General features: G+C 39.5%; 1 protein-coding gene across 8 annotated transcripts in view; it reads right to left on the bottom strand.

Moving 5' to 3' along the window:
- Window positions 1-728: 728 nt before the first annotated feature.
- Window positions 729-21,120, bottom strand: part of EMP2 (epithelial membrane protein 2) — an 87,943-nt gene continuing 67,551 nt past the window's right edge. For 6 of the 8 annotated variants that reach the window (XM_056533942.1, XM_056533935.1, XM_056533937.1 and 3 more), the window contains 4 exons: window positions 12,065-12,176; window positions 7,017-7,116; window positions 6,073-6,219; window positions 729-1,936 (listed from right to left, as the gene is read on the bottom strand). In XM_056533942.1, the coding sequence (XP_056389917.1) occupies window positions 1,764-1,936; window positions 6,073-6,219; window positions 7,017-7,116; window positions 12,065-12,142 (498 nt within the window). In that variant the 5' untranslated portion in view covers window positions 12,143-12,176 and the 3' untranslated portion in view covers window positions 729-1,763. Of the gene's footprint in view, window positions 1,937-6,072; window positions 6,220-7,016; window positions 7,117-12,064; window positions 12,177-14,155; window positions 14,181-20,265; window positions 20,310-21,120 lie in introns of those variants that run through there. The other 2 variants (XM_056533936.1, XM_056533943.1) reach the window with 2 other exon arrangements.

The raw sequence follows: 21,120 nt of genomic DNA, 5'->3' as shown, positions 1-21,120 counted from the left end.
CGCCTTAAACCCCCTCCAACCACACTTTGAAAACAGCCTGTGATCACTCATGCCCCGCCTCCCTTCATTCACTACGCCTCCTTAGTGCCTTAAACTTCAACTGTACTAAATGTATAAATATGGTTTCGGTGATGCATTAAAAAGTGTCCCTGTCACTTTAAAAGCATGTCAGAAATTTTGATAGTCTGGGTCTGAGAGTTCAGACCCCCCCCCCCCCCCCCCTATCAATTGTTGCATAGAAATGGGAAAAGTGCACACTTAAAAGGGGTACTCCGCTGTTCAGCGTTCGGAACAAAATGTTCCGAACGCTTTACGCTGGCGCCAGGGGGCTTTTGATGTCATGGCCCCGCCCCCTCAATGCAAGTCTATGGGAGGGGGCGTGACGTCCGTCACACCCCCTCCCATAGACTTGCATTGAGTGGGCTGGCCGTGACATCACAAGGCGCCGGCTCTAAGCGTTCGGAACATTTTGTTCCGAACGCGGAGCACTCCTTTAAGTGCTTCACGCCCCAGTTCGCTGTGATCTGACTTTTGCATTGTAAGTCTATGGAGCTCATCTCGTGCAATTATACGGATCGCAGCAAGTGCTTCTCCCAGCTGTACCTAATGATCAGTGGGGGTGTCAACACTCAAATCCCAACCAATCAAAACTTTTGTCATGTCTGACATGCCAAAAGTTTTTTTAAATGACAGGGACACTTAAAAGGGGAAAAAAACACACAGGACACTTTTTTTTAAAGCAATGTTTTTCTTTTGTAACAATAAAATGACCATTTTCCATACATGCAAAACAGATCTAGGAAAAAAAATTCTGCATTTTAATATATGTACAGCGTTCAAAGTTGTAGGGGTAAAATCTGGCTATAAAAAAGCAAAAAAGTCTAATAATGATAAAGCAACAATACATATCTGTAAATTGCAAGACAAAGTTGAAATTTAAGAATATCCAATGAGTTACAGCATGGCTAGTTCATTTCTAATCTTCCTTCTATGCATCGTGGGAAATTTAAATCATTCCTATTGCTGTATACAAAAAGTTTTCATAGTGTAAATTTGATGAGTTTGTAAGACATTTAATGCAATTTTATCCCTTCAGAGAATTATAAAAGATTTTTTGTGGTATGTGTTATGGTTGGTTTGTCATTGTTTTGCATTTTACAGCAGAAACAAGGAAGCTTTTGTGTAGTCAGAACCCCCACTATTTCTGTTTAATAAACTGTCCCACAATAGTCATCTTTATGGAGCATTTCACTGCACACCAGTAAAGGGGGAACTGACTGCACCAAGAAAACATTGTCGGAACATAACTTTTTATTGTGCTGTGATTTTTTAATGTTTTCTAAAACATTAACGTAAGGTAAAATAGGGTTCCCAGATGGTAATTGAGATGTCTTATGAATGCTAAATGTGTTATTTCAAAACAGCCCACTACCCCGTCCCCTCCCTCAGACAATATAAACTTGTTAAATCTACAACTACCAACCAAAAAAAATATATTTATATAAAATAAAAAAAGTTCAAGTTGTAAAACATTATACATGTATTGTAATATTCTAATTCTTTCCCATTAACCAAAGACGGGCCAATATTCCAGGATACGTGTATAATGTGTCAGATTCTTAGCGTTAAACATGCTAAGAAAACAGTACATATTTAGGAAACATTACCATTTACTACACAACCACATTAAAATGATTATATACAAAATGGTTATCTGCATTTGGTTTGTGTAGGGATAGAATTCATCTAGCTGATGCTGCGGCCTATTTACGCTTTCTAAGTATCAAGTACATGATGCTGTTAATTAAGGTGAAGGCAAAGGCGATCCAGGCTAGAATGAAGGAGTAGCCGAATGTGCCGTCCTTTAAGTTCAGCTTCGGATGGAATTCTTCATGCATGGAAGAGTAGATCGAGGCAGCGATCATAACACAAAGACCTAGAAAGTTAAATGAAAAAAAAAATAGAGGTCATCATATACTTCTACAGGGCTCGATGTATAATTGGACACAGACTTGTGCCTGAGGGCAGCAGATGCTCATTTCCTGCATGTCAAACCTTTTTCCTAATCCATAAAGACAAATTAAGTCAAAGAACAAAGGGAAAGAAGAGCCACGAGGAGGTAGCGTTACAGAGGTATAGGATGGTGTTACTATAGTCGGTGTAGTGCTAAAAGTAGATGAATGAATAAGTTATAGAATTGTATTGTGTGCGATCGTGATGGGTTTACACTTATTGCAATCTACATGTTAACCAAATGGTTCAGTAGTCGGATGGAGGCCAATAAAATGTCCTTTCGGCTTACTTATGGCTGGTATACATCAGTATGGAATAGCATAGTAGACCACTATTTCCGTAGATGGATTCCTTGTAGAAAAATGTATCCATTGAATGGATGCCATATAAGCATATGGGTGACAAAGGTCACTGTATAGCATCTACCAAAGGCAACTGTTTAGCAGATTTATCAAATTTCTATTGATATTAGCAATCAGCATGCCCAATAGGTAATTCTATAACAGCAGCAAATGTTCAACAGATCCTTTTTAAAACTAAATTTAGATTTTCAGCTTATGTTTTCTTATTCCTCGCCTCTTTAGACCCAAAACTTAAATTTTTTAACTTAGGGCTGGTTCACATCACGTTTTCTCCCATACAGGAGCGCATACGGCAGGGGGGAGCTAAAACCTTGCGCTCCCGTATGCCTTTCTATGCGCTCCCGTATGTAATTAATTTCAATGAGCCGGCCGGAGTGAAATATTCAGTCGGCTCATTTTTGCGCTGTATGCGCTTTACAACCGGACCTAAAACTGTGGTCGACCACGGTTTTAGGTCCGGTTGTAAAAGCACATACGGCGCAAATATGAGCCGACCGGACTGAACGTTTCACTCCGGCCGGCTCATTGAAATGAATTACATACGGGAGCGCAAGGTTTTATCTCCCCCCTGCCATATGCGCTCCCGTATGGGAGAAAACGTGATGTGAACCCAGCCTTACAGAGCTGTATAAGGGCTTATATTTACAGCACCTTTTATGACCATATAATCTATTTGTAGGGCAAAATTGAAAAAAAAAAATTTGAGCAATTTTGTGGGGCAATAGGTTTTTCTGAATTAACCATTTGGTAAAACATGCATGCTAAATTTGTTGTACGGGTCAGTATGACTCCAACAATGCCAAAAAAATTTTTTTCTTGTTTTACCATGAACAAAATTTTAAAAGAAAAACTGCATTGCCATATTCTGTTCCCTATAATGTTATATTTTATTCACCTATAGAGCTATATTGGGGCTTATTTTTTGGACCGCGATTTGTAGTTTTTAGCCATACCACCTGTGTGGATTTCATTTTTTTAATTACTTTTATTTCCATTCTCTCTTTTATGTGATGTGTTTAGGATTTTAAAAGGTATTTCATTTTTTTGTATTTACAGAGATGACCAATGTGATAATTTAATTGCAGAATTCTGCCCACAGCGATGCTAAATAGGTTTGTTTCTCTTTTTTCATTATTATTTTTTTGAAAAATGAGAAGAAAGGGTGATTTAATGCAAAAGCACAATGTAAAAAAAATGCCTCATACTCAAAAGTGTATTCTTAATCCATTCAACAAATGAATTGTACTGAGCTGTACTACAGCACCCGTAGAAGTCTATGAAACACCAGTATAATTCAATATACCTTTAATTTATTACACAGGGTTTTTTGAATGCCAGAATTAAGATGGCCCTAAGGGGGATAATACTCATTATATGGAGCCATAAGGCTTCAATGTGGCACCTGGCAAGTCAATGTACATGGCTTTGTTGTGTACATGGTGCTTGAGAAAAATGTTGGTTGAAGAAGACCCATGACTAAAACCCTCTTCTACTATCCAAAAGTATCTTTTGGCTGTCAGGGCATGATGGGAATTGTAGTTTTGCAACAGTTAGTAAGCCACAGGTTGGGTAATATTGCTTTACATGTTGTTAGTCCTTTATGTTTAGATATATATATATATATAAATATATATATATATATGTGGATAGACAGCTAGAAGCAAACATATCAGGGCCAGGCTAAGGTCTTGTTCATCTACTTAAAGGAGATGTCCGGTGCTCACTTTTCTTATTTTATCCGTTCCGGGCTGAAAAATAAAAGAAAACAAATTTTCTCTTACCTGCCTAGGCTCCCCCGGTGCTCCGGTACAGGCGTTCGGTCCCCGGGCTGTATTCTTCTTACTTCCTGTTAGCCCGGCACGTCACACGGAGCTTCAACCTATCACCGGCCGCAGCGATGTCCCACCTCGGCCAGTGATAGGCTGAAGCTCCGTGTGACGTGTCGGGCTAACAGGAAGTAAGAAGAATACAGCCCGGGGACCGAACGCCTGTACCGGGGGAGCGTAGGCAGGCAAGAGAAAGCTTATTTTCTTTTTTTTGCAGCCCGGAACGGATACAATAAGAAAAGTGAGCACCGGACATCTCCTTTAAGGCAACCAGTTTCAATTACCATGACAAATGGATCAATAGGATGAAACTATCATCCAGAATGCAAAATAATAATAGTTTTATAATGATCACAAAATTAATCATTTATTTATTTCTGAAATTACAACAAATGAACAATCAGAACATCTATTAAAGAGATTGATGATCATTCGGTATAACCATTCCATGTATAGTGAGTAAATCTGTATGGGGTGGTATTCCACATATTGTGGATCAGACAGTGCTGTTCTCTTGCAATTTGGTTTGTCCCCTGTGCTAGACCCTAATACATGTATATACTGCCATATTTATAAGGACCTCTCTTTCTCACTTATTTTAATACAGATAACATGGGCTTTAACTGAATTACTAAAGGCACCATCCACATGTTTACGAGCAATGTGCCCTAAAAACATCACAATACTGTCCAAAATGTGTGCCAATGTATATTATACCTTTGGCAGGACCTTCCTAGATTAAAGGGGTATTCCGGGCAAAAACATCTTATCCCCTATCGAAAGGATAGGGGATAAGATGTCTGATCGTGGGGGGCCCGTCGCTGGTACCCCCCACAATCTCCCTGCAGCAGCCCGCATTCTATGCGTAGCTGCGTCTGAAGTTTCGGAAACTGCCGGGCTTCCGAGACGGGGACGTGACGTCACACCACGCCCCCTCCATTCATGTCTATGGGAGGGGGCGTTGCGGGCGTTACGCCCCCTCCCATAGAAATGAATGGAGGGGGCATGGCGTGATGTCACGTCCCCGTCTCGGAAGCCTGGCGGTTTCCAAAACTTCAGAAGCAGCTACAGGGCGATCGCGGGGGGTCCCCCACGATCAGACATCTTACCCTTTATCGAAAGGATAGGGGATAAGATGTTTTTGCCCGGAATACCCCTTTAAATGTAGTCCCTCTAGTGACTTTTGGTCTATTTTAAAAAATTACACTTTTTTGTAGGACTCAGTCTGAGACACTTAAATCCTGCAAAAGGTATACATTTGGGAAATGGGCTGAAGTAGTCTGCTACTAACCAGGATGGTTCACCCAGAGATCAAATGTGATTTATATCAGTAATGTACCCCAAAAATGTGATACGAATGGGGGCTATGATTTGTGTGGCACTAAGTAACAATATGTACCTCCTGAAGAACACCTAGTTTACTAAAAATCCACCATTATGACAAATGAGGCATTTGCTACACTAATTCTACATTTTGGCATACCACACAGCTGCCTTCTCCTGGGCATTGTGGTGTGATGTAGCCTGTAGACCTACTCCACAAATGGGCATGAAAAAATTTAGGTGAAGAGAAAAGGTCTGCCTCCATCTACAGATCAATGTAACAAAATGATAATTATTGAAACCAATTAATGTAACATCCATGCAAAAATGTATAAAACACAAACACCAACATGTGTCTAAGCTTCGTATGGATGAATTCGTAAAGTTCCACCAGACTAAGTCAGAAGTTTAAGATACTCTGCCCTGGACAGAGCAAAGGTTCATTGAACAAGAGTCTTCAAGGGGAATGCCTATCATAACAGTGCAAGTAAAACAAATCCTAAGTGTTATAACAAATATATAAATTAGATTAACATTGCAATACTTACATGACAGAAACTGGATAATAGCAGTAAACACGAATCGCTCTCCTTGCTTAAGCCGAAACAGTTGTAGAACAAAGCTTAAGAGTCCAATGCAGCATAGAATAGTAGCCAGGATCATAGTCGCCTGAATGGTCTGAATAGCCTGAAAAGCTAAAGAATAAGATATATAATTATTAATATGCTCATTGACACCTTCCTAGATCTACTCACATTTGAGGAAACTATAGGTAATCGATATGGAGGGGCCGGCATTGTAAGTGTTACCTGTGTAGCTGCACACAGGCCTAGTAGGTAAGGGGCCCACTTTAAAGTTTGCATTTAAGGGGATTTTTTACTTCGAGCCAGATACTGATACTGAAACATGATGTATTTTTCCAATCTGTTTATATTTTCTCATTGTAATGTTAGTTATTTAATTTGTTGCACACTATTATGGGACAGCCATGTGGCTTCAGTTTTCTGCACAGCATTAAGACATATGCTTTATGGCAGCTACATGGACATAGGAAACCATAGACTGGAGCTGTCCCTTTGACTTCTATGGAAATTTCTATTGTGAATGGTCTAATCTTCTGTTATCTATATACTGTACTGGTGTCACCTATCACTATAATTCTGTCTGTGACGATAGTGAGCACACTGCCGAGAAATTCTCTCTACAAAAAATAAAAATAAAATGAAGTGTCAACTCATTATTAGGCCTAGTGGTCAGAATGAAAAGTGCAGGATTTCAGGATTATTTTAAAATATGCATAGTAAAATAAAAAACAATGTTACCAAAGATTTGTAAGAGATGTTTTGACCATAAAAACTTGGTGGGTGATTTTCTAATGACATTGCTTTTATGCAGAACACAATTTTGGTGAATAGGGGGTGCTCTGATGAACTGTCATACTATAGGGGTCCTGTTTTGTGTGCCCTACCCTAAAATTAGTGCTTAAACTTACAGTTGTTGCTGCTTCCAATCTCTGTACATACTGCACGTGTAGTAGCGTTCAAACAGGTCTTCCAGATGTCAACGTAAAAGTCATTTCCAACCCACCATGCCTGAAGATCAGAATGAGGTTACACGTTATAATCTTATTTTACATATTTCTTAACATCTCACTTCACCAATTTAAAGGGTACCTCTCATCAAATAAACTTGATATATTTTAGATTAATGAATGTTGAATAACTTTCCAATAGCATGTTAATGAAAAATATGCTTCTTTCTATTGTATTTTTCCCGATCAATCCTGTCAGCAAGCATTTCTGACTCATGCTGGAGTCCTAAACACTCAGAGCTGCCAGCCTGCTTTGTTCACAGCCAAACAGGCTGTGAACAAAGCAGGCTGGCAGCTCTGAGTGTTCTCCTTTGTGAACAAAGCAGACTGGCAGCTCCTAGTGTTTAGGACTCCAGCATGAGTCTGAAATGCTTGCTGCCAGGACTGGTAGGGAGACCCCTAGTGGTCATTTCTTCAAAGTGGAAAATTAAATAGAAAGAAGCATATTTTTTAATACCATGCAATTGTAAAGTTATTCTGCATACATTAATCTATAATATATCAAAAGTTTTTTTGATGAGAGGTACCCTTTAATTTTCTTACATTTTATATCTAAGCTACAAATACTGTTTCCATTTGTTGTAATTTAAGAGGGCCATGTTTCTGTGCATGCAAAGCATAGCAGGGACTTTGAATTAGATTTTCTATCTCCATTTTTTTTTTTTTTACAGAATATAGTTCAAGGGCTATTACTAATTCATAATATGGCATTGTGTAAGCCAGTGTTAATTTGTTGACTAAATATTTGTCAATTTTCATGAATTTTCCAAAATTTTTGTTGATGAAACATTAACAAAAACTATTTTCCTATGCAAAAATGACTAAAATCGTAGTTTTGGGGCCTACTGCACATCTCCTAGCCACTTGGGATTGGCATCAGCCCCAGAGGTCAGATCTGTACCCTGTATGACAAATGTTTGAGCTGGTTGGAATAGTCAGTCAGTGACCAGATTAATAACAGCTGATTTATTAAACTTTTAAATCAGCTTTTTAGGCATAGGGGAGAGACAGACACAATAACTTATTCCTTCTACGCCAGTCGGACCTGGCGTAAAAGGAGGTGTGGGCTAATGTCACACCTTATAAAAATATATGCCAGCGAGCTGCTCTATATTGAAGCAATAATCTACACCAGTTTCAAGCTTTTTAAAGTGCATTATGTGGTGCCTTACTAATGACTGACATGTAAGACATCAGCCCTAGTAAATTCCCCCCTATGTGTATAGCCTTACATAGTCTCATAAGGGATGCATGCTGTGGATATACACTCCGTAGATTTTTTTAGCGGGTTCTCTGCTGCGTATTTGAAAGTGGGCGGGCTCTTCTCGGCTGTCCGCAGCCAATTTTCCGCGGCGGAATGTACACTGTGGAAAATCCGCCGCAAGCCCCATTGAAGTCAGTAGGGACAGTGGTGGATTTTCCGCAGCGTAAATTCCGCCGCGGAAAACCTGCAGTGGACAGCCGAGAAGAGCCCGCTCACTTTCAAACATGCAGCAGGAAAACCCGCAAAAAAATCTGCGCGTGTGAACGTACCCTAAGATCACAAGTTCCAAGCATCATTTACGTGACCTTAAAAAGGAGTTATACAGTATCAATAAATGTATCCCCTATTTGCAGGATGTGACTAACATGCGTCTGAGAGAAGATACAAAGAGTTGTTACACTGGACAGGTTAGTCCCTATGTTCGTTGTGCTTCCTACTTTTTATTATGTAGATTTTAACAAATGTTTTACAATACCACTAGAGCACTGCGCAGGACTGTCTTTTTTAATAACGCTCCCGCTGGATTTCAGGCCAGGACCACCCACTCCTACCTGCTCCTGCAAAACGTGTCCAATCCCATTGGGTCCCGCAAACATTTTGTTACAGATTTTAGAAATAGTACTTCATGTATCATTTCATTATCCCCTGTGCCATTTCATCAGCCCTCTGTGGCATTTTAATGGTTTTCCGGACCCACTGTATGTTCTGTGACTGCCCGGTCTCGCCTGCAACAATCTAATTACTGCCTGCACTCGCAAGTACAGGTAAAGCTGGAAAAATTAGAATATTGTTCAAAAGTTCATGGTATTTCATTAATGCAACTTAACCCCTTAAAGGGGTTACCCAGGAAAAAACTTTTTTTTATATATCAACTGGCTCCAGAAAGTTAAACAGATTTGTAAATTACTTCTATTAAAAAATCTTAATCCTTTCAGTACTTATGAGCTTCTGAAGTTAGGGTTGTTCTTTTCTGTCTAAGTGCTCTCTGATGACACGTGTCTCGGGAACCGCCCAGTTTAGAAGAGGTTTGCTATGGGGATTTGCTTCTAAAGTGGGCGGTTCCCGAGACACGTGTCATCAGAGAGCACTTAGACAGAAAAGAACAACCCTAACTTCAGAAGCTCATAAGTACTGAAAGGATTAAGATTTTTAATAGAAGTAATTTACAAATCTGTTTAACTTTCTGGGTCCAGTTGACATATAAAAAAAAAGTTTTTTCCTGGACAACCCCTTTAAGGACAGCGTTTTTTCAGTTTTTGCACTTTAGTTTTTTCCTCCTTACATTTTAAAAATCATAATCCTTTCAATTTTGCACCTAAAAATTCATATGATGGCTTATTTTTTGCATCACCAATTCTACTTTGTAATGACATCAGTCATTTTACCCAAAAATCTACGGCGAAATGGAAAAAAAAAATCATTGTGTGACAAAATGGAAGAAAAAACTCAATTTTGTAAATTTTGGGGGCTTCTGTTTCTACACAGTAAATTTTTCATTAAAAATGACACCTTATGTTTATTCTGTAGGTCCATACAATTAAAATGGAACCCTACTTATATAGGTTTAATTTTTTATTACTTCGGAAAAAAAATCATAACTACATACTGGAAAATGTATACATTTAAAATTGTTATCTTCTGACCCCCATAACACTTTTATTGTTCCATGTATGGGGCGGTATGAGGGCTCTTTTTTGTGTCGTGATCTACAGTTTTTATCGGTATGATTTTTTTTTATCTGACTTTTTGAACGCTTTTTATTCATTTTTTTAGGTTATAAAAAGTGACAAAAAATATGCTATTTTGGACTTTGGAATTTTTTTGCGCATACGCCATTGACCGTGCAGCTTAATTAATGATATATTTTTATAGTTCGGACATTTACGCACGTGGCGATACCATATATGTTTATTTTTATTTACAGTTTTTTTCATGGGAAAAGGGGAGTGATTCAAACTTATTATTAGGGAAGGGGTTAAATGATCTTTATTAACTCTTTTGGTTCACTTTTTTTTGCAGTGTTATAGCTCCCATAACACTGCACACACTGATCTTTTACACAGATCACTGCAAAGCCATAGCTTTGCATTGATCAGTGTTATGGGCGGTTGATTGCTCAAGCCTGGATTTCAGGCTTGGAGAAATCAATTACCGTTTGAACGCACAGGAGACAGGTAAGGCACCCTCCTGCTGCGTCCTAGCTGATCGAGACATTGCGATTTTATCACGATGTCCCGATCAGCCCGACTGAGCTGCCAGGATGCTTTTACTTTAACTTTTAGACGCGGCGATCAACTTTGAAGAGTTAATGCATTAACCATGGGTCCTGGCTTCTGATAGCAGCTGGGAACATGCGGGTATAATGTGAGCTCAGCTGCTGAGCTCGCTTCATAACCCTCCCGTGCCGCAGCGTCGGGTATACCTGGCGTTATGCGACAAGGGGTTAAAAGGAATGGAAGCATGAAGTGCTCTAAAATCTCCTGGTAGACAGATGCGTTGACCCTGGACTAAATAAAGCACAGTGGACATAAAACCAGCAGATGACATGGCTCCCCAAATCATAGTAATTTTGGGGGGGGGGGGGGGTTTCATGAGCTGCAAGCCATAATCACAATTATGCCAAATCACGGCTTGAACTATCTTGCTTTGCATGTAATGAGTCTCTCTCATATTCGTTTCACCTTTTAAGTTGCATTACTGAAATAAATGAACTTTGCACGATATAAAACATTTTCGAGTTTCACCTGTATTTTATGGGCTCCCGCAGGACTCGCAGGGTCCCAAACCTGATGCAGGGCTCTAATACCCACCATATATTGGTGTAGAGCTTCTATGCAGATGATAGTGTCAAAAGATTTTATTCATGTACATCAGCTCACTATTTAAGACTAACATATAAAAGTTATATTGTTGAGACATCTAGTGGACATATTTGGTATTTCAGCTATAAATTTATAACCTTTCTTATTTCTGAAAAGTTTCCATCATTGAAAATATGATAAATATGACATTTTACAGTTACTGATTGACTTAGAACCACTAGAAAACAAATCACACATATATAGCCTAATATTCCCATATTATGAAACATGGCAGTTGCCAACTGTTAAAGGGGCTGGCCATTTATGAAATGTAACTATGAAGTCCTGCCCCCTCGCTACCCCATCCTTCAGTGCAGCTCGTGTATCTCTGGCACTCCCATAGACAATCCAAAGAATGTGTGCCGACTCTGTGCTCCAAACAGTGGGAAGATTCAGGGTCCTATTCTGGAGATTGTGGGGGGTCCCAGAGGTCAGACACCCTACGATCAGACACATATCCCCTATCCTGCCCATTTATTTATTTTTTTAAGTTGGAGTACCCCTTTAAGGCAAGGTGCTAAACACGAACCAGCCCCATTCTGCCTTGGCCTGGGAACAGGTTAAAAAGGATTATTTACTGGGATTGCTCGCCCCGTACAACCACATGTATAGATTAAAGTTTTCATGAAACTAGAGAAGCACATTCGGTAAACCAGGCACTTCAGTAGGCAGCAATGACCTTTGCTCTGTTACAATAGCGTCTTTACTAAGCTTTTTTTTCTCATTGCTCTGGTGTGCACATTGCATAGAGGGAACTTAGTGATTTTTCATTGAAAAATGATTGTACAGAAAGGACTTTGTGGCGGCATTGTGCGGTGACTCACATTGTCTATTGTAGCGATGAATAGCAATGCTATGGAGGTTATGTGGAAAATGATAATAAAAGCCAGTACGACCAACATCTTCACTCTCCTCTACTTCTAGATTAAAAGGAATCTGAAAGAGAAAACACATTCAATGATTAGTCATATCACAATAACTAGTCCGTATGTAGAAAACACAGTATATATCAATTTGTGGTTGCTAAGGGAATTATTGCAGAGTAATGCAATATGGTACAATATAGATGACCTCCTCCTGGTGTGGAGGGGGACTGAGGAGGAGGCGACCTCCTTTCTAACATACCTTCATTCTAACTCTCACAATCTTAAGTTTACACATCAGTTAGATGTTAATGTCACTAATTTTCTAGCTTTAACTGGAGACAATAGCAAAAAGAAAAAGTCCAGCAACTCACCGCAACCGGCACTCAGTATATAGCAGCCGCTATGGATGTCCAGGATCTTGCGGGAAGCTCAAAGGCTACAAACCAGTGAGTTTCGTGCAATCAGCACTTCTTCCGGCCCCTTCTTCCAGCCCCTCAGAGGCTACAAACCGGTGAGTTTCATGCAATCAGCACTTCTTCTGGCCTCTTCTTCCAGCACTTCTTCCGGCCCCTCAGAGTATACAAACCGGTGAGTTTCGTGCAATCAGCACTTCTTCCGGCCTCTTCTTCCAGCACTTCTTCTGGCCCCTCAGAGGCTACAAACCGGTGAGTTTCGTGCAATCAGCACAGAAGTGCTGATTGCACGAAACTCACTGGTTTGTAGCCTCTGAGCTTTCAGTAAGATCCCGGACATCCATAGCGGCTGCTATATACTGAGTGTTGGTTGCGGTGAGTTGCTGGACCACTGATTTTTTGTCAGTTTCCATACACTCCATTGTTTGCTTCAGGTTTTTTTGGTTAGGTGCCTCCACCTGCTGTTCTCTCCATTAGTCTTATTACTTTAACTGGAGACCCTGTGAATCATGTAGTCCATACACAACTTTTTCGCAAACCTACTGCTGGAACAATATATTACACACACTCATAGTAGCCATCCTAGTCATACTATTCAAAATCTCCCTATAGGAGAGTTCATACCTGCAAAAAGGGCATCTTCTACTGTGACTACATACTATAGTACGAGTAAAGCTATCAATCACCTGAAGAAACAAGGTTTTACCAGCTATATCCTTAATAGAGCAAAACGTATAGCTGACTCTATAGACAGTGATATGTACTTACAGGAATTTCCATCGACTTCTCGCAGTACCAGCTCAATGTACATTCCCACATTTTCTACACCACACAGTATTGACTTTAACAATATTTGCTCAATTCTTCGTAAGTATCTGCCCATTCTACACCAAGTCCTTAATTTGACAGATCTATTACAGTAAGGCACAAGATTTGTAGCCAAAAAGGGACAATCTTTGAGAAACCTATTATCTCCCGGTGAGTTTACATCAGTGGACTCCAATGTTAACTGGTTGACCACTAAAGGATGCTATAGCTGCTGTGCCACTAGGTGCATATGTTGCACTTATGACAAACAGCTGAATTTACATCCACAGTCACAAAAAGGAAATGCCCCATCAAGTCACTCAAATTGTAATACTACCCATGTAGTATACATGGTCACCTGCACCAAATGTCAAATTCAGTATGTGGGGTGTACAACGAGAACACTTAAAATCCGTATTTCAGAACAATTCCGTTGCACCAGCAATGCATTCGTCAGTAATCGATCTGTATCTGGTTTAACCAAGGGATCACCATTATGGCAACACCACTGGTTTTGAAGGTATGGGAATGGAAAAGGTTTTTCCATGCTGCAGAGGAGGGGACTGGAAAGTTGAAGTCCAGGAGGCTTTCTGGATAGTGACTCTTGACTCACTTAGTCCCCGCGGCATGAACACCAGACATGACCTAATGTACATTTATTAATTCTTACATTTGATATGTTTTCATTCTTATTGCTATCATTCTCTATCTCAGTAGCTTTATCCTATCATACATAGTGGTATACTGTAGCTTGCCGATAGGTATATTGCATATAACGTGTTTGATTTTCATTATTATTGGTTATTATGTGTCCATAACGAATACTCACTTGTATTTGATTTTTATACACTTGTACTTCAGTGCTATGGGCATATATAAATGGGAATTTTCATTGCATTTTTTCTATTGCATATGTATTTAATACACATCTTGTGAGATTATACATTCCATATGCTATTTTTGAACCACTTTTTTCAGGGTACATACGTCATCTCTGATTCCATTTTCCATTTTGTCTGTTCCAGGATTCAATTTATATTATTATTATTTTTTTTTTTATTACCACCACATATTACAAAAAAAAAAAATACAATATTTAATACAATTTTTTTTCCCACTATATAAGGGGCACATGCCAGTGGACATATTGCTACATTTGGCTCTAAATGAGTCAGTGTTTCTTGTGTTATCACTATGGATATCCTATTGCTTTTAATTTTGATGGAATAAAAGTGAAGTTTTAATTATAAAAAGCAGATAACAGCCAAAGCAGGGAATTTACGCAATTTGTGTTACTCGCCTTCACTTTTATGGGAGGTATGTAAACTGTGTGACTCATGGGACTACGCCATTTGTGTAACTCCTGAAGTCACTAGGAGTCTCTGCTATTTTTACTTTCTTGACCACCTCTGGCCATCACTAGACAGAGAAAATAAATCTATGTTAGGCCTCTTTCACATTGCTGTCCGGCTCCCCTATATGGATCTCTATCGGCAATTCCATCAAGGAGGGAGTTAAGTGCAGAAAAGAAAATTGTACATACACTAGATTTTCTCCAGTAAACTACCAGATCCCAGACAGACCCCATTTAAGTCATTGGGATCAGTCAGGACCCGGTGGAGTCAGTTGTGCTCCAACCCATTTTGGGGGCCGGACGAACAGATGGGATGGAGCACACAATGTTAACTTAGTCTAAGTGTGAACAGAGCTAAACATTTTCAAATATGTAACCAAAAACATAGAAACATAACCAGAAGCTCTTGGGTCCCATTGCAATAATTAGTTTCACAGTACTGGAACATTATTACTAAAAGACTCTGGGGGAGATTTATCAAACTGAGAAAAACTGGAGTGTTTTTTCCACAGCAGCCAATCACAGCTCAGCTAACAAGCTGTGGTAAAGTGAAAGCTGAGCTGTGATTGGTTGCTGGGGGAAAATCACTCCAGTTTTTCCTCACACAGTTTGATAAATCTGGGCCTCTGTCTTTATGCAGGCATGTAATTGGTCTTTAAAGACCAGAGGCTGTGTTCACACGTAACATTTTATTAGTGGCACTGTCCTAAAAACCGTACGGAACTGTATAGAAAACCGTATGTATTGACTTAACATTGTAAACTGTATGTCAAGCGCATCATCCGTTTAGTCCGTTTTAAGACATACGGTTTTATCTGGCTTTTTACCCATACTCAAAACTGTAGTCTACCACGTTTTTTTTTTTTGGGTCCAGGTGAAAAACTGTATTAAACGGTATACTTTTTTTAAACATGGGAGTCAATGGGAACCGTACAGAACTGCGTGTGCGTACGGTTCCATCTGGTTTTCACCTTACAGTTTTTGACTTTGCAGTTTTTTTCTTGGAATTTCAATCAAACAAGTGAAACTATATTCAAAAATGGAGTGAAAAGTTAAAACTTGTAAGGTTTTTTTCTTAAACAGATGCAACAGTGCATAATTTTTCAAGCCGTATACAGTTTCCAACCGTATATGGGTTAACATTTTTACACACGTTTTGATAGTTTAGTCAGGTTTTGAGGAATATGTTTTTCATCAAAAACCTGATACAGGAACTGTATTGCAAAAACGTGGTGTGAATGCAGCCTAAATCAGAACAAGTCGAACACTCATTTTTAAAAGCTAAAGTGCATAGTGTAAAATTTTAGTTTGGCACAATTCGCTACATTTTCTGAGGAGTTTAAACCAAAAATTTTGCACTGGTAAAAAATGGCGCTAAATGTTTTGAATATTTAAGAATTTGTGAATTTTTCTGATTTTCTATTTTACTGTTGATATTATACAATAACTCTCAAAACAGTTATCTTTTTGACCATATCTCACATTTTAACCCCTCCCTCCCTGTGGAATGACCTCTTAAAAGGTCATAGAGCATGTCCAGTAACTTTCCTTCATGTGAAGGGGACAGCTCCTGTCTATTGTCGTCTTTGTCCACGAGGCTTGCTGTAAAGCATCTCTCTAAATTCTGTTTAACCCCTTAAGGACCAAGGGTTTTTCCGTTTTTTGCACTTTCGTTTTTTCCTCCTCACCTTTTAAAAATCATAACCCTTTCAATTTTGCACATAAAAATCCATATGATGGCTTATTTTTTGCACCACCAATTCTACTTTGCAGTGACATCAGTCATTTTACCCAAAAATCTATGGTGAAATGGAAAAAAAAAAATCATTGTGCGACGAAGTTGAAGAAAAAACGCCATTTTGTAACTTTTGGGGGCTTCCGTTTCTACGCAGTACATTTTTCGGTAAAACCTTACACTTTATCTTTATTCTTTAGGTCCATACGATTAAAATGATATCCTACTTCTATACGTTTGATTTTGTTGTACTTCTGTAAAAAATCACAACTGCAGAAAAATTTATACGTTTAAAATTGTCATCTTCTGACCCCTATAACTTTCTTATTTTTCCGCATATGGGGCGGTATGAGGGCTCAATTTTTGCGCCGTGATCTGAAGTTTTTAGAGATACCATTTTTGTATTGATCTGACTTTTTGATTGCTTTTTATTCATTTTTTCATGATATAAAAAGTGACCAAAAATACGTTATTTTGGACTTTGGATTTTTTTGCACGTACGCCATTGCCCGTGCGGTCTAATTAATGATATATTTTTATAGTTTGGACATTTACACACACGGCATTACCACATATGTTTATATTTTTATTTACATGGTGTTTTTTTATGGGAAGGGGGGGTGATTTGAACTTTTATTAAGGAAAGGGTTAAATCAAATTTATAAACCTTTTTTTTTTTACACTTTTTTTTTTGCAGGGACCATAGGGACACACTGCACATTGCACACACTGATTGCTAGCACTGTTCACTGCAAAGCCATAGCTTTGCAATGATCAGCGTTATCAGCAGTCGATTGCTCAAGCCTGAATCTCAGGCTTGGAGCAATCAATCGCCAGGGGACACGCCGGAGGAAGGTAAGAGGACCTCCGCTCGTGTCCCAGCTGATCGGGACACCACATTTTCACTGCGGTGTTCCCGATCAGCCCCACTGAGCAGCCGGGTAACTTTCACTTTCGGTTTAGACGTGGCGTTCAACTATGAACGCCGCGTCTAAAGGGTTAATAGCGCGCGGCACAGCGTTCGCTGCCGCGCGCTATTAGCCCCGGGTCCTGACATAAGATACATGCCGGGGCCGACCTGATATGACGCGGGGTCACCGCGTGACCCCGCGTTATATCGCGGGAGCCGGCCAAGGACGTAAATATACCTCCTTGGTCGTTAAGGGGTTAAAACTGATCAGGCAAAGGGACGGCTCCCTAATGTACTAAAAACAAAAATAAACATTTTAAATTCCACATCTCCCTCTCCCAGGGTAAAGGCTCATCTTGCTTTCTCTCTCGCAACACCCCTGGTGTAATGTGAATGTGTTATGGGCCTCATTTACTAAAGCTTTTCCAAGTAAATTTTGTAGGTTTTTGTGTTGCATGTGTCATGCATCAGAATTTCTAACAAAAAAATCCAAAAAACCCGACTAACTCCACTTTATAAAAAAAAAAAACTCTACAAAGTGGCGTGGTAATCCGGAAAAATTGGCATGTCTCCAAAAAACACCTGCATTTTCAAAAGAAACCTACAAATTTACTAATGTTTTCACATAAAATGTAATGGATTTTAGCTCTGGAAAACCAGACAGCTTAGAGCAAATGTAAAAGGAGCAAAACATAGGGAAAATTGCCAGATACAAGATACAATAGTGAATACCATGGAAAAAATACCTGTCTGAACCCCCCCCCCCAAAGAAAACTACACTCCACTCTTCGTAAATGAGGCAGTGTGTGTGTAATGTGAATGTACGTTCTATGTACGTTATGTGGATGTACGTTCTATGTGCATTATGTGGGCGTTATATGAATGTACGCTGTTATGTGCTTTATGTGTATGTACGTTGTGAATGTACGTTCCATGTGCATTATGTGGATGTATGTTATGTGGGCGTTATATGAATGTACGCTGTTATATGTGCTTTATGTGTATGTACGTTATGTGAATGTACGTTCTGTATGCATTATGTGGATGTATGTTATGTGGGCGTTATATGAATGTACGTTGTTATATGTGCTTTATGTGTATGTACGTTCTATGTGCATTATGTGGGCGTTATATGAATGTATGCTGTTATGTGCTTTATGTGTATGTACGTTATGTGAATGTACGTTCCATGTGCATTATGTGGATGTATGTTATGTGGGCGTTATATGAATGTACGTTGTTATATGTGCTTTATGTGTATGTACGTTATGTGAATGAACTTCTATGTGCATTATGTGGATGTATGTTATGTGGGCGTTATATGAATGTACGTTGTTATATGTGCTTTATGTGTATGTACGTTATGTGAATGAACATTGTTACGTGTGTTATGTGAATATTACCAAAAGGTCCCATCAGACCATTATTGTGCATATACAGCCTCATTGCATCTATAGCCGGTCTAGACCATTCTATAAACCTCCTGTACCGTGGAAGGCTCTATGGGCAACCATTTTTTTTTACCAAAGAAAAAATAGAGCTACAAACTCCAAATATTAAAATTACAAATCTTTATTAAACATTATTCAATTAAAAATATATGAGGTACATCAGGCAAAAGTACACCAATGTATAAATCAGCAGGAAACAACACTGAATAATGGGTGGTACATATCAAACAAGTCCCCTAAATGGTATACAACATGTGTCCTTCAGAATAATACCTATAATTGCACACTCCCTATGGACCATTTATATTGGGGATCATATAGTCAAATGCAGTAACCTATCTCACTATATTTCCTTCTATGCCCAAAGGTAATAACCTTCCTACATTGTAGCATCTAGATCACATGATATGAAGTCTTATATACACTCGCCCATTATGTGTGTCACAGCGCGTCCCAAACCCCTACAGCAGTGCGTTATGTGAATGTACGATGCTAAATGTGCGTTGTCAATGTATGTGTGACTACTGGTTTGTGTACACGGTAAGAGGGAAAGGGAGGTCAGGAATTTTTGCCCCAGGTGAGGAAAAGGAGAACTACAGGTCTGCTTAATGTGCATAACCCTATAGACATTCGCGAGTCTAAAACTAGAATTGCATTAATATTCTTAAAAATATTTTGACAAGTCTAGTTCGTTAACTTATACATTTATGTTGTTGAAAACAATAGTAAAATGTTTGTACAGTGCTGGGAAATTGAGGTCATCTTCAAGGAAATACATTTAAGAAACATTGTCGCAAACTAAGTCATTTCTTTTACAGGAAATATTTCTAAGCAACGATTTTTGCCAAAAAGTAGCAATTCTTTTTGCATTACCAATAACACACACCAGGTGGCAGAAGAGCTCTGTGTGTTTTTGTGGTTAGAGAGGATGTGGTTACATAAAAACGTGATTTTGTATAATAGATCTGACCTAAACGTCTCTGTTTAAATGGACATTATGTACACCAGCCTCACATTTGGCTCTGGAGGATTACAGCTCAGGAAGACACAGGATTTTTTTTTAACCTGTATAACCACAATCTCTAGTCCTCCCTAATCATGGTGTCTGTAAGGCATTTTAGTATTACCTACTTTAAAGGGAACATGTTGCATTAAAATACAGTTCAATCTGCAGGCAGCATGTTATAGAGAAGGAACGGAGTAGACCGATATGGTTTTGTGGAAAAAGTTTCAGGATAACTTGTCATTTAATCGAGAAAATATCCACTTATATAGTGGGCAGCCTTTGGCTGTCTGGGCATGCTGGGAGTTGTAGTTTTGCAACAACTGGAAGCACCCTGGTTGGGAAACACTGGTATAGATACACACATGCACTTTACATATAGTCATCCACAGTAGTAACACACACACAGGCACAGTACACGGACATACACATATGTACACACCTATATATACACACACACACACACACGCTTACAGGGACACCTACGTTAGTCAGGCCCCATGTTGTACAGCCTCTGCGGTCTCCTTTCCTCACAGCTCTCTCTTACCCCCTCCCCCTCCTCCTGCTCAGAAGGCTGAAGGCTGAGAGAAGAGTCCAAGCTGAGGGAAGATACCAAGTGCAGCAGGGTTGGGGGGGGGGGGGGAGCGTGATTGTGGTGAGGTGAGAAGAATTCCAAAGCTGCAAATTAGTTTATTTTAAAAACATGTCAGACATTTGGGGTCCCTCTTGTTTGGGTGCCTGGGGCCCGGAGCACAAACTCCAAGAGCAGGATTGTTAATCGCTACAGGACAGGCAAGCACTGGCTGTGCTCGGGGGCCCCCAGCCAGCTCGGGGGCCCCCAGCCAACTCGGGGCCCCAAGCAATTGCTAGGCTTGCCTGTCCTGTAGCGACGGGCCTGCTGGTGCTGATCATGGGTATGTATTTGCAGTCCTAAACATAGGCCTCTCCTACACTTTAACAACAACCATCGAGAATAAGAATTACTGGTATCAGAAGAAATATGCAGTCTACATATACAAGGCATAAAGTAACAGGTTGTGTTTCGATTACCAAGTCAGAAAAATATGCTTTTATTTTATGACGGTTTCCATGAACACATACTACCGCCACATTCACACAACCACAATAGAATCAACTGCAAAACAGAAAATGCATTTTCCTGTCCAAAGCTCCATATGACAGCCACTCCTTTCCGGTACCTTATTCCAGGGCAATAAAACACACTTATGCCTTCTCCAAACAAACAATACTTTTTATTATGAGGCTAAAATGTTAGCATTGTTAAACAGTATGCAACAAACACTGATCCATCAGGCCAAGGAAGCAAGGAAAAGTGGAAGA

Source organism: Hyla sarda, chromosome 8 (assembly GCF_029499605.1).
Source record: "Hyla sarda isolate aHylSar1 chromosome 8, aHylSar1.hap1, whole genome shotgun sequence".
NCBI lineage: Eukaryota > Metazoa > Chordata > Amphibia > Anura > Hylidae > Hyla > Hyla sarda.
Note: the sequence above shows the minus strand (reverse complement) of the source record. Positions and strands in the feature narration are given on the sequence as shown.